Consider the following 14,308-nt stretch of genomic DNA (forward strand, 5'->3'; position numbering starts at 1 on the left):
CAGTGAATATGCGGAATATGTGCTGATAACACATAATATTTATATTATTATTGTAATGGACTTGAAATGAGAAACAATATCCCCAAATGTCAAGATTCTAAACAACAATTTTCTCTAATGCTACCCACCGCCACAAATATATATATATATATATATATATGATATATATATCTAGATTTTTTTCTTAAAGAAAGTCAGACAAACTCTACACAACAAGTTGATGTTAAAAACTTAAGTTCTCTTTTGTTTTCCTCAGCTGAAGTAAATTATGGCTCAGATGCAGTTCCAGGCAAACAACATGAGCTGACCAGGCTGTAGAGATGGCTCAGGCATTACGACCGACTGAAAAACACAACCAGTGTTGTGTGCAGTGGCTCTTGCCTCTTCACTAAAACTCCACCGATGTCCAGTGTCCTGATGATGAAATGTCGGTGGATGTAATTGGCTACTTGGATTCGAGCTAAGTGCTTGACATCGGAGTGTAACTGCTGGTGTCAGCTCAGTCATGGATTAAAATGCTATCGCTCTTGGTTACACATTTACAAGGTGAGAAATACTTTAAAATAACAAAAAAACAAAAGTGCACAGGATGTGCTACTGTGTCTTTCTTAGACCATAATTAAAATCCAGCGCTACTTCTTCAAAACCTGCCTCATCCACTAGCTAGCATCCCACATAGGCACAGTCTCGTTGACATCAAAACGGCACTCACACAAGATTTAATTTTGCACCAATCAAATTCCTCCCTATCCGATCACACTTGTCTTGTTAGCATTAAGCTAACCCCAGACGTGTTACTTAAAACACATACCTTCATAGTCATACTTTTCACAAAACATATGGCAGGAGCAATTAGTGTAAGGCTATTAGTATTTATTTCCCTGCAACAATCTGCCCCTTGTCTAACAAAGCTGTATAGCTCCACCTAGCATGTTAGACACACAACTCCTGCTTAATGGTAAGCAAACCTGGGTTGGTTAGTTTTACAAATATTTGCTCTATTCTAGCCTTGGCACCAATTGAACCTCTTACAGGAGAAAATGAACAGAAAGATTATCAATCAATCAATTTTAAACTGTAATCCAACGCAGATTCAATACTTCAGCAACTACTGAAGACTCAACCTGCAAAGTTAGCATCCTGTCGACAATCAACTGAAGTCTACTCTGTTCTTAACCATCAGAAATGCTACAGTTTCCATCTTCAAGTGTCTTAATTGTTGCAGCACACTTGTTGGTGGCTGACTTTACATTCAGTCAAATACAAGGAGGGAACAGACACTGCCTCCATTGTTAGGTAGGCTAGTTGAGAGAACTTTTCATGTGCACCCAAGCTTGAGTAGTATGGCACAGTGCTTACATTGTATTAGACATGTCTTGATATATAGAACACCATCAATAACAACAACAACAACTACAACACAGAGGTAAAATAAAGCTTTTAAAGTATAAAATTGTAACATGAACAGATGGTGGATAATGTATTGCTCGAGAAAGAGAATAGATGAACTGACTTGTTAGATGCGTGTGTCCTTACATGTGAATGTAAGCATGTTTTTGTGTGCACTTGTGTGAGCATGTATTTGCATGTGCACATATTTCAGAGATGATGGAATTTTTAAGAAGATAAAAGAGATAAAAAGGAAACACAGCAGCTAACGTTGTACAGATTGATGTCGAGCTCTACTTAAGTTTGGCACTCAGCTTTTCATTAAGCCAGCAGAATATCAGTCACAGTTGACTTACCCTGTTGTCAAGAATACAAACACAGAAAAGCACAGACACACAGAATAATCACATCAAGGAGAGGATCCAAGAGGGGGAGGACAGGAGAGGACATGACAAGAGAGATGAGGAGAAGATAGACATGTAAATAGGGAGGGAAAGGAGGTAAAGCAGAGGAAAAACAAACCAAGAAAGAAAGAGGAAAAAAGGGTTAAGAGTATATAAAAATGAAGGAAAAGATAAGAGAGAACATAAGAGAACAAGAGAAGGTGCATGGATAACACAGAGAAGTGGTTATCACCCTCCTGTCCCTCTAAACAAGTAGGTATTGATCATACACAACAGAGGTGCCTTGGGTGGGCGTCACAGTTCTGCGGGGGTGTAAACAGTTTGTTAAGGAAAAAGGAAAGTAGGGGTAAGCGATTTATTTAAGGGAAAAAAATAAGAACACTGTTCTGTGTTAAAGGCTTCCGAGAGCAGCAGGCATACAGTACTACAAAGTTCCTGAGCCCTCAGTAAGCATTAAGAATCCTCTGAATACAAACTACTGCTCTGCTTCAACATCCAAAGCCCTTCACTGTATATAGCAAAGGGATTTCCTTCAGTTGTACCACTGTACTGTCTGATTTGCTTAAAGTTAATTGGTTGAACCAGTTCAGAATAGAAGTTGTTGCTGTGGTTGTAGTCTTTCACATACTGAGAGGAATGAAAGGAAACATCAGTAAGCACAAGATTGCTCCTGTTTCCCTTTGACCTACCCCAATGGGTTTGTTTGGCTCTCTGGTTTGTTTGTTTGTGCAGAACTTCAGGAAAGGACTCAGTGCGAGTACGGTACTGACTTGGCTGCGCAGCCATATTTGCTGCTGGGCAGATTCAGATCCAGATCACTTGCTCTCTTATGACTTTTGATACCTTAATGAACTTCAGACCTCACTCTCCACACTGGAAAAATGAGCCGAACCCCTTCTTGAGCAAAGGCTCTTGGTTTTGAGCGGCAGGTGAGGAGATTGAGGAAACCTCTGGGGCTGGGGTACAGAGCGCAATCTCTGGTACTGCAGTTTGGCACTTGCCGAAGCCATGGAGGAGGACTGGGGTGCCCCTGGGGTGGATGAGACCACAGAGGGAGAGGATACAGAGGAGGACGAGGTAGGGGGAGGAACATGGATAGGGTGAGATGAGGACGGAGGAGCTGGAAGGGCAGGGAGCGGGGGTGGCAAGTTAGGTATGAGGGTCGGGGGCGGGGATGCTTGCCTTCCTCGCTCTCGATCCCTATCTGTTCTCTGTGTCCGCTGCTGGATACTGAGGTTTGACTGACTCCCAGATTTAGAGGGATTCTGTGAGCGATCAGGTTTGGACGAGGAGGAGGAGTCATGTTTGGGCTTCAGGGGACCACCAAAACTCTGGCAGTGTTGGTATAACTCTTCCTGGCTTCGTGAGGTAACACGGGCCCATTTGGAGGAATGGGAGTGTGGATGGTGGCGGGGGGAGTGACAGGAGGAACAAGCCGTGTGCCCTCTCCCCTTGTCCTTTGACTTCCTTTTACTCTTCTTCTCGTCTTGTATGTGGAGTTTGTCCACTGACCAGTATCGCCGAGGAGGTGGTGGTGTGAGAGGAGGTGGGGGCCAGTGTGATCCTGATCCCCACCCTCTTTCTCCTTCATTTGCCCCTCCTCCACCAACACCACCTCCACCTCCACCCGACCCCCACCCACTCTCTGCTGTCCCCCATCTCTCTCCTCTCTCCATGAACAGGTCATCTCTACTGTTGATGCTACCAGCTTTATCCCTGGAGGGGTAGGTGCTGAAAAACCAACCTCCCCCTCCAATCCCTCCTACTGCCCTGCCTTCATGATCCTCCCAGTACCTCTCAAACTTCCCAAATTCTCCAGAAGAACCATCATCATCAGAGTATATACCGACTACCTTATCACGCTCCCTTTCCTCATCGGACATTGTCCTTCCTCCTCCACGCCGCTTACCGCGCTCCGCTTTCCTCCTCTCCTGCTCAGACTCTTCTTCATCATCCTCAACTTCAGACTCCCACTCATGAAAGGACAACCCCTCCTTGGAGTGCATCTCACCTCTTTCACTCCGCCCCAGCAATGGCCTCCTCTCTCCTTCCATTCCTACAGCATCCCTGTCGGAGCTTTTACTCTTCCTCCTTTTAGAGGAGACAGGCAACAAGGGCAGGAAGGCAGATGGAATGGTGTCAGAGGATGGGTTACCCCCTCCCCAGAACTTGACAGATGTCGAATGCTTACTGCTAGAGCCATGATAGTGCTTGCTATTCCTTCGCCTGTGATGTTTTTCCTTTCCTCTGCTGTCTTCTCCATCATCTCTCTCTTTCTCATCTCTTTCCCTCCTCTCATCTTCGCCTGGGATGTTCCATCCATAGCTTCTGATCGAGCTTTCACTCTTTTTCCGAAAGGACTCTCGCCTAAGGGGTGGGTATGATGGGAAGTCTGGTGTCCCTGATTTGAGATCCTCTCTTTTTTCAGGATCTCCTCCCTCCTGTTCTGACCTCTTGCGCTCTCTCTTTCTCATCTTATCCTCCCTCTTCCTCTTCTTCTTTGCTTTACGTCGCTTCCGCTCCCTTTCTCTTTCCCTCTCCTCCCTCTTCTTCTTCTTTCGGCCCTTCTTCCTCCTCTTCCTTTCACGCTCCCTCTCTTTGTGGTGCCTCTTCTCTTCTCTACCGACTCCTCCATCAGCCCGGCTTGTTGTCCCTCCCCTCACTCGCTCCCTGTCTCCCCATGATGCCCACCACTCCTGTAATTGGGCCAGCTGGCTGCCAGTCCTCTCTCTGCCATAATCTCTCAGAGGACGTGGCTTCCGTGGGGGGACTGGTGGGGGTGGTGGGCTGCACGGCAGTGAGCGCGAAGACATGCGTCGTGAACGAATCTTCCTCCGTGACCCCAGGAGGAGGCTGGACTCCTCTGTAAGCAGATCTGAGTCATACTCGTCATCCACCGTAAAATCTCGATCTCCTGCTCGATACCGGAAACTCAGCGAGGAGTTGTAGGAGCTGTCACTGGAGCAAGAAGAGGGGGAATTTGACCGAGAGAGCGAGACAGAGGATGAAGAAGAGGATGAAGACGATGTGGAGGAAGAGGAAGAGGATGAGGCACTGGAGCAGGAGGAGTAGAAATGGCATGGGGAGGAGGGAGTGGTGGGAGTGTGTGTAGGGGAGGAAAGTGGGACAGGTAGAGGAGGAGGTGGAGGAAGACGCCGCCCTCTTCTTCCAGCTCCATCGCTTGCTCCATACCTCCCACCTCCTCGCCTCCCTAGAGGGAGTATATTCTCATACAGGGGACCTCCTGAGCCTTTTCTCCTTGCCTGAGCTAGGCTTCCTCGTCGCCAGAAGGGAGGCCTTCGTGGAGACGATGGGATTGGTGGAGGAGGCTTGGAGATTAAGTGCCCTGGGCCTTGTGGGGGGCCTTTAGGAGGCAGCCGTGGCATCCCTGAAGCTTTGGGGCCTCGAGGATTAGCTTTGGGAGTCTGTTGGGGGCCCCCTGCCTGTTGATCTGAGTTAGTTCCTAGTCCCTCTGGATCTATAGGACCATAGTAGCGCTTATATTCATCTAGCCCTGTGTCACCTCCTCCCCCTGTTCCACCTGCAACTCCCCCTTGCAGGGTCCAGTGCTGTCCAAGGTTCTGCTGATACTGCTGCTGGGCCTGGAGTTCAGTGATCCCTCCTGCTATCCCCCCAATGCCCACTCCTCCACTGCTGCCTCCACTCATGACTTTCTCTGGCTTTGGCCTGTTCCAGCGATCCACTACAGCAAGTCTACGGTCGTGGCGAGGCAAGAAGGTGGAGCAAGGCATGGGGCCTTCCAGCAAGGGGCTATTAGAGGGACCCAGAGCCATTGCTGAGTGTCCTGTAGTTGGTGGTGATCCAGGTAGCATGGTAGTATAGGTCTGCCCCTGTTGCTGCGGTTGATGGTGCTTCTGCTGCTGTTGCTGCTGCACCATGGCAATGGCAGTTGTGTTGTTTACTGTGGCTGTAACAAGGTGTTGTTGGGCTGCAGTAGGCATGGAGGTCACGGTGTGATACTGGGGCAAAGAGCTTTTGCTGCCTCCTGGTGCTGTCTCATCCTCAAACTGGCAGCAACTGTACATCCCCTGGGTGGAGAGTTAAAAGAGAGATTGTAATTAGACCAGCAGGCTGCCAAGTATGATAAGGAGTGTGTGTGTGTGTGTGTGTGTGTGTGTGTGTGTGTGTGTGTGTGTGTATATGTGTGTGTGTGTGTGTGTCTGTCTGTCTGTCTGTCGGAGAGACATGGAAAGAAAGAGCCTCACATCACCAATTTTTAAAAAGAAAGCTACAGACCAGCTGTGATCTGGTGCCTACACCAACCATATGAAAGCGATCTATCAGGAAACTGCTAGTTTTATAAATACAGTACATTAGCCTTATTGCTTCACCCTTGACTGATTTCGTCAAAAATATCCACAAGTTTTGAAAGTATCAGAACCATCTAAACATTTTTTCACTAATTTTATGTTCCCACTCATCCAATAGTTATGGTCTGTGCAAAAAGACACTGATGAATTCAATGACTCTGTGGAAAATTGACAGTTGAGACACTGCTTTTGGTGATAAGCCTAAAAGAAAGAAATTGAGCTTGTAATTATGCACCAGAGTCATGTTGAATTACTTCCTGGCGGTTTTATGCCTCTGCCAACCAATAAAGTTGCAGGAAATATGGTCACAATCTTCCCTTTTCATTAAAGCACTGAATAATGGTCAAAAGTTGTTTTTGGAAAACATTGTGATGTCAAAGTAAAGTTGACCTTTGACTATTAGGATATCAAATGTCGTCATTTTATTACACATTTGTGTAAAATTATGTCATAATTAATGTATGAATTCTTGAAAAACATATTTTGTCACAATCACCTTGACCTTCTAATCAAATTCTGATCAGTTCATCCTTGATTCCTGATATATAGAAGAACTTGAGGTCACTGTGACCTTGAATCTTGTCCAACAAAATCTAATCAATCCACCTTTCAGTCCAAAACAACATTTGTGAAAATCCGAAGAAATTTTCTCAGGGTGGTCTTGTTAGATCACAATCACAGGCCAAGAACATGTTTTGTGAATAATAGGTTTGATGAAGGTGTTACTGAGACATCCCATTCACGAGAATGCTGAAAGCATTCTGGGTTCATCTAGTCTGCTTGTTTTAAGAAAGGAGCTGGTGGTTTAAATTGTTTACTACATATATTAACAATAATCCAACACTACAAATATAGCTGGTTCACAGTTGTGTATTTTAGTTAGTTGCTGTAAAAACACAGGATAATGTATTGTGTTGTAGGCTATGGCTTTATGAAAAGCAACATATGACTGCTGTGCTGGAGACACAGTCTGTTAAACAGCCACTATAAATACTTTGCAGAGAATCCAGTTAAACCGGTCACAATCTGATGCATCAAGCGAGGCTTTAAATTTGTCTGGGCTACAATTTATGTATTTTTATCCATTCTCTATCCACTCATTTTTCCTTTATCTTTATTCTGTGCATTGCATAGCCACAGAGTGTGGAACTTTGTCGGCTCAACACATTTCACAAAAACAGACTCAATTTTGAAAACAGGAAAATAATTTATCTTTATTCTTTCTCTCAGCATGATGGGAAATTGCTCTAGGTGGTTTTCCCTCTACCTCAGGTTGTCTGTGTCCAATGTCTCCAATAAAGGCAGACAACAGGGAACGCTGACCATTAAATATTAATGAGAGTTTTGGAAAAACTTTGGAGTAAGTTTACAAAGATACTTGGAGTGTCAATTTTCACATTGTCAAACCAAACAAAGCTTTCAGCAAACAAAGCCCCGCTCAGCTGGAACAGGACTGTGTTTTCTCCAAAAGCAAAGACAAAAACAATTGTAGAGTAGACGCATGCTCAAGCAGTATACAGTTTCTGGAGAGGAGCTAAAACAATGGGCAACAGCAAAAGCAGCAAAACCTATTTTGTCATTGTGCAAATAAAACGGATGCTGCATTTTAAGAGGATCACCTTTCCTCTTGGTTGCCAGCTTGCTTACTTAATCGTAACAAAAACAAGCTCCATGTGTCCATGGCCTGTCTTCTTCCAGTAGACAAATTAAGATTAAATGTTTATATCCTTTGATGTTAAACTAACCTAGAATTTTTTTGATTGCATTTCCTAAAACTTTAAGTGGACTGCTCTTCTCTGGTGTCAGTGGAGAGAAACACTGTCCTAAAATGATTTTCTTTTTCTCACAAGGGACATGCCAGTGCATTAAGAATATTTCTTAATGTAAGGGGGTTTATTATTGTCATTGCAAAATGTACCAATATGAAGGGCCATTGAGGGCCCCCTTTCCCCTTCGGGGCCCCAAGCAACTGCCTGGCTTGCCTCTTCTGATGGTGTGCCTCGGGTTCCGACTTGGACACACGAGGACAGACTCATTTTCGCATATCTTGGTGCTGTTATTTGTTGCCACTTGAGTTTAAATAAGATTTCCTCACTTGGTTTTAATGAACTGCTCCCAACATGCTTGGTGAGAACAACCTTTAATCACCAGTCTGGCTTTTTCCATCTCTGCTGCAACATTCAACAAAACTTGATATGAATAAAACATGAACTGAAAGAGTCAGAAATGTGTGTAAATTACTGTCTCCTCACAGCATCTTTTAAAATTTTGAACCCTGTGCGAAAGCAGTCAATTATAAAACCCTGTTAGATGACCAACTCTGTCTCTACTGAGCCTGCATGGACAGTCTTTCTCCTCGCCTTTGTATATTTACACCTTACTGTAGATAGATGGCGTTCAATTAGCAGCACTGAGGAGGGCCACGTAAATCACAAAGACTCTATTATTTCTCATATGTGGAGATGATTCATAATGTCCACCGATATCTGTCACATCTTAATGACAAAATGTGTGGGGCCTCCTGTAAATCTCTCTTCCCCACCGGGACACAGATCTGATGGAGAGACTTGTAATAATGGCCCTTCCGGACACATGAATCAGCAGTCCCAGCGGCAGAAGTGCTATCGCAGTCTCCAGAGCATGGGGCGCAGCACACTGTGAAATTGAAACTTGGGTGAGTCACTGATTGGGTTAAAGCAAGCCACAGAGGCCAGCTGCAGAGGCTTTAAAGCCAGCACAGCATATAGCATGGGAGATAGAAGCTAACTGGTCTTGGGAGTGCCCTTAGCGTGGAATTGATGTTTTTATTCTCAGAATTAGGAATGCTACAGATAAGAGTAGAGTCCGCTCAAGCAAGAAAATATGCTGCTACGCTCTAGTATGAAGAGAGGTGAAACTGTGCTTCAGAGGCTCTGCAGGGAGGCCCAGCAGGGAATATCAGCATGGATATCACAGACACAGTGGATTTTCACCTACACGGTCAATATACTGTACCGTAAATTATCAATAAAACAATACAGCATGTTCAGTAAATGGACTTTCAGCCTGATATCAGTACATGCACAAGACCTAGAGGTCAGTCTGCAGCCAGTCCCAAGCCTGTATACAGGTGGGGTTTCATACTGAATTAAGATCACTATTAAACATTAGATAAACCCTTTATGTATTAGTGGTTAATTTAACTTGACACTGCTCTGCATCAGAACTGTGACACATACATATCAAAACTGTAATAATGAAACCAAGTTGACACTTACCAGCTAACTTGTTTGACTGTGGTTATTCACAGAGATGTTTAAATCGCACCCAGCTGCAGGAGTCAAGTTATCGTTTATCTATCTATGGAGATTAGAAAATAACCTGAAAGAACAGTTGTCACTTTGTTTACAGAACTCTGTATATTCTGCTGTTTGACAGTTTGACCTCTTGGTGAAGATCCTGTTTAACAGCTAAATTTTGTCTTCATCTCACATCAGGCCAAATTGGTGAGTCAGGTTCCATTTATTAAGCAGCTGCTTTTAGTTTTATCATTAAAAAAATCACAAGGTGCTTTTAATTGAGGTTTAAGGATTTTGTCTCTCTGGGTTTTTATGGTTAGCTGGCCAGCTACTGCTTTGTACGACACATATACAGGTAACCGCTGTTCATCATTACATTTTCTGTTGCTTCAGTTGTTATGTAATGTTTTATGATCAACTGGCTGATAACTTTTAGCAAAACGTCTGTGAAGAATGCATCAGCATCTCTGTGAGAAGGGTGTCAGAAACAATGAGACGGAGAGAAAGAGAGTTGGTTTTAATGCTAAAACATTTGCTTGGCTTTGGTTTGTGCTAAAACATTCAGGCTCTGGCCTGGATGGATTAGTTCAGGCTTAGTCCTTACAGTGACCACCATTCATCCACACATAAATGCAGCAGAATATTATTTATCTCTTTATTGATTCCCTGTGATTAATTAGAGTTGATCATCTTTTACACACTATAAATATGTCTGATGCTTTCAAAATATTTTAAACGTGCTGTTAATTTGAAATTCCACAGGGCAGAGTGCTGTGTACAGCACATGCACTTCATGCTGGATGTACACTGTCAATGTTTAACTGATCACAATTTAAACTCTGCATTCCCTGTGTTGCTTTGACCAATCTGTGTACAACATTCTTGTGTTTTATATCATGAATATTTTTTAATGATTTTATTAAAATCCATGTTTGTATAATTAAATATTAAATGCATTAGAGACACTAAGCTGAGGAACTATTGGGTGCATAATGTGAATTGCTGATGTGTTTTTACGTGCAAAAACAATAATTCAGTGCTCTGCAGGTTAAAATTAGGCTTGATTTAATTAGACTAGATTCGTCTCCTCATATTTTGGAAGCATAATGTCGGAAGTAAGAGCTGCAGTGTTATTTTCTCTCACTACTTTTTTAGTGCAATCAGAGCCCTCTTCTGCTCTGCATAAATTAGCCATTTTTTCTGCTCCGTCAGGCAGGAGGAGCTAATGAATCACAGTCTTTTTGTTGTCACATGGTGGTGTCAACTTGGTGCACACCAAGTCTTCCAACGTAACGTCTTCTGACAAACAACATCTCCCCGGTGCTCTGTCCTCCCTTCCACCTCACCATCCATCGTCCCTTTTACCCCCAGTCCAGAAGTTTCTTCACCTCCTTCTGGCCCCCCACCAACACCTGCTATACTGCACTGCCTCTGCCATCCAAAGCCACAGCTGTCTCCTCAGCTGGCTTTTTTTTCCTCTTCTTATCTCAAAGTTTCTCTCCCCTGCCTTCCCTCCCCAATCACACAGTTCATCTATTTACAGTCCCTGTCTTGATAGCTCCTCCTCTTACCTTGTTCTCTTCTTTCCAGACGTTTCATCCCCTCTCTTCTCTTTTAACTTTCATCTCCTTTCATCTATTCGCTCCTTGCTTTTCGCTTCAACCCCTGTTAAGTCTTTGTTAGGACCTGTATTAAACATTTCCAGGGTCGTGAGCTGAACTCACAGAAACTCTATTGGTTCTAAAAGAGAATAACTGTGTGACAGCGAGGTGATCACTCTGACCTGGACCCTTCAGCCTTTCCAGCGTGTTGCCAAAGATAAATCCCACTGATGTCCCTTTTTTTGGCTTCACCTCCTTGTCCCTGCTGAGTGCCAGAAACAAGTGAGTGGCACCTACTAGTGCAATCCATATCTTGATTGTGTCTGAACATGACTCATTAACCTTTCTTCATCTATATCTCTATTTTCCTGAATGAAGTGACCTGACTGCAATCAGTGAGGGATCTTCAGTTTTTCCTCCTGTTCCATACAGCGAACAGAAGATCACAAACCTACATTTGTACACTTAACATCTTCTCCTGCATAAATCACTTACCAATGCTGCTCAAGCACTGTGTCTTATTTCACTGATTAGTTCTACCGTCTGAGGTTGAGAGTGAACAAATCAGTGAAATCAGCTGCTGTAGTGTTTGAAGTGCTGAAATGAAATTTTAAAACCTGTCATGCCTCAGAGTTCACTCCCTTTGGTGTCCTCAGCGCCTGTCAGTACTTTTGAAATGTTTTTATATCTGGTGCAGATAAATAATTTGTACCTTTTGTTAAAACATATCTCTGGTATTCTTTCATGTATCTATGGAAAAAATGCAGCCAACGTAAAGAAATGCACACCCCTTCAGAAGGTGGTGTGAAAGGCATTCTGAGAAATGGTTCTATAAGAGCACCCATTTTTTCCAAGTGATACATGTTTTCATTTGATATCTTGGATGCATCTCTGATTCACACTAATTCACACCAAATGGTCTCATAAACTGATGCAATTGAGACAGTACACATGATTTACCAGAACTCACTCTGGTGCCTCCTGAACTCAGTGCTACATTTGATACAGTCAATCACAGTTAATGTAATGAGAGGTTAGAAACATCGTTTCAGCTCAGACATAATTATTAGGAGGTTTAGATCTTTCCTAAAGGACTGAGAATCATGGTTTCCCCTGGAGGTTCAATCACAGAGGGTAAATATTTCTTGCGGTGTGCCTCGAGTCTCTCCAGTGTTTTCTGATAGTATATAAAGTTCTACATCTGGAATCAGTGTCTGTTGTTTTTTTACATTCATGCTTCACGTTCTTGTTAACTGCTCTTCGGGAATCAGTGATTGGATCACTCAAAGTTCCCGTACGTTAGATAAAAACAAAAGAGAGAATAAAGCTACTTGGAAAAGACCAAAATTTAAATATTTTGTTTGAGGATTGATTTGAATTTTAAAAAATCTGTTTTTTCAACCCAGCCCTTGTTTTTCCCATGTTCAGTTTGATTGTTTGTATGTAAGTCTTCTCCATAGTTTCTGCTGTTGTTACATAATATTATAATTAGACTTAACTGTATTGTTAATGTAGCTGAATGTGCCTTTCACCACAGCTTGTGGTTGTTTAGATAATTAAATACAACATCTATTTTATTCCTTTTTTTTGGTGAGCCAATAAACCGGGGAGCTTGTTTTGGTGTATGGGGGGCCTTTGGTGCCCTCTCTCACCCTGCTGAGAGCCAGAAGGAAGTCCATCCCACCAGATCGCTTCACACAGTGCCGTAGCTTCCAGTACACCAGATGCTCCCAGGCAAATACCAGGAGGCTGAGCCCCATGGCCACCAGCAGCATGTAGAAGACCCCCGCCATGTTGTCGATGTCCAGTTTACTGCTCATCACCTGGAGGGGAGAAGAGACAGATGGGTGAAGACAGGAGGGAGGAAGAGGAATGGGAGACATTATAGGAGGTGAAGGGAAGTAAAGAGCAGAAGAAGGTAGAAGGAAAGGATGACCGAAGGGAGAGGCCGAGATGAGACAGGAGGGTGTATTTATTACTAACGAGGGCCAATTTGTCTCCCAGACAGCAGATAAAAAGTTAATTACAGCTAGCAGTACAATGGAGAATCCTTTGCTGTCAGTGGATGTCAGAGCACCCATCTGTGATACTTTAGAGCCCCTGCACTCAGAACACTGATGCAAAGACCAAAACATGTCAGTCACCAGAAAATATCTGGTTTCCATCAAACAAAGAGGTTTTCAGGCAATCTAATTTATTCATATTCAACATTCATGGCTCTCTCCTGCAGCCAGCCTGCATTTATTCTCCAATCAATAATTATTAATGCTTGATATCAAAGGTTTTGGTTCCTGTGGGAGCATTTGCACCCAGCGTGAGCCCAAACATGTATTCAGGGCTGTGTCGTCATTTGTTTGTGTTGTTTGGCTAAGTCGGAGCAATGTAATTTGAACTTCGATGACACCAAATAACTGAGCACACCCACGCCTGAAATTGTGAGTCGTGGCCCTCTGCGATGAGGCCCACAGTGTGGTTTTGTTAGGGGCGAGGTTATAATCTAAACCAACTACAGGAATCAACTGCAAAATGCAGGGTAGCGTCTGATTTGCCGCTCTTACTCGTGTTTTCAAAAAAAGGCAAAATGGACTGATGGCAAACAGAGGTGTGGATGCATAATCATACAGAACAAAAGCAAATCTCAAACCTGGGAAGATGGCGGGTTACTGAAGCTTTTGATTAGATGATTAGATGCGACTGAGTGCAAAAAAACCAGAAACTCCACATTTCGGGATGATAACTTGTTTTATGTCTCTTAAAATTACTCTGTATTGGATTTCATACACCTAATTGTTTTATTATTTATTTCTTTTTCTTCTCTTCAAAACCTATTGATTTTATATCTCTTCTATGTTATTGCTGCCTTTGTCAAATACCTTTGGTTTCAAAGTGCTCTATAAATAAAGATTATCATTATTATTATTACTACTACTTCAGTCAGCTGAATAGTGTTAGTGGTACCTGGTTATTGGCCAGAATACAAGCCAGAACATTACCGAGGAAGTGCCTGTGTCTGGTCTGTGGTTGCAGTAGGATCAGCACCATGGACAGCGCTTGTGAGAGCCGATGGGTTGAACCAATAACTTTCCCACTTGATACTGTACTTCTTGACTTGTTGACCAGAATTAAGGTTCAACTACCTTGAATTCATTCCAAAAATAGTGGATGGGATGAATGTGTGCCAAGTTGATGGATAAAAGGTGTAAGAAATCATACCTCGATCTTATCGTTGTGACAAATACCGGATAGCCAGAGACGCTCCAACATATCAATTTCATCTGCAAGAGAACAAGTGGAGAGAGAAGATA

General features: G+C 43.3%; 1 protein-coding gene across 2 annotated transcripts in view; it reads right to left on the reverse strand.

Moving 5' to 3' along the window:
• Positions 1–858: 858 nt before the first annotated feature.
• Positions 859–14,308, reverse strand: part of grin2da (glutamate receptor, ionotropic, N-methyl D-aspartate 2D, a) — a 209,598-nt gene continuing 196,148 nt past the window's right edge. For both annotated transcript variants that reach the window (XM_071500199.1, XM_071500200.1), the window contains 3 exons: positions 14,217–14,278; positions 12,656–12,826; positions 859–5,842 (listed from right to left, as the gene is read on the reverse strand). In XM_071500199.1, coding sequence (XP_071356300.1) covers positions 2,648–5,842; positions 12,656–12,826; positions 14,217–14,278 — 3,428 coding nt within the window. In that variant the 3' untranslated portion in view covers positions 859–2,647. The remainder of the gene's footprint in view (positions 5,843–12,655; positions 12,827–14,216; positions 14,279–14,308) is intronic.

The sequence above is a fragment of the Trachinotus anak genome, unplaced genomic scaffold (genome assembly GCF_046630095.1).
Source record: "Trachinotus anak isolate AG129_WGS33_773 ecotype Australia unplaced genomic scaffold, CSIRO_AGI_Tana_v1 ptg000016l, whole genome shotgun sequence".
NCBI classification, from domain to species: domain Eukaryota; kingdom Metazoa; phylum Chordata; class Actinopteri; order Carangiformes; family Carangidae; genus Trachinotus; species Trachinotus anak.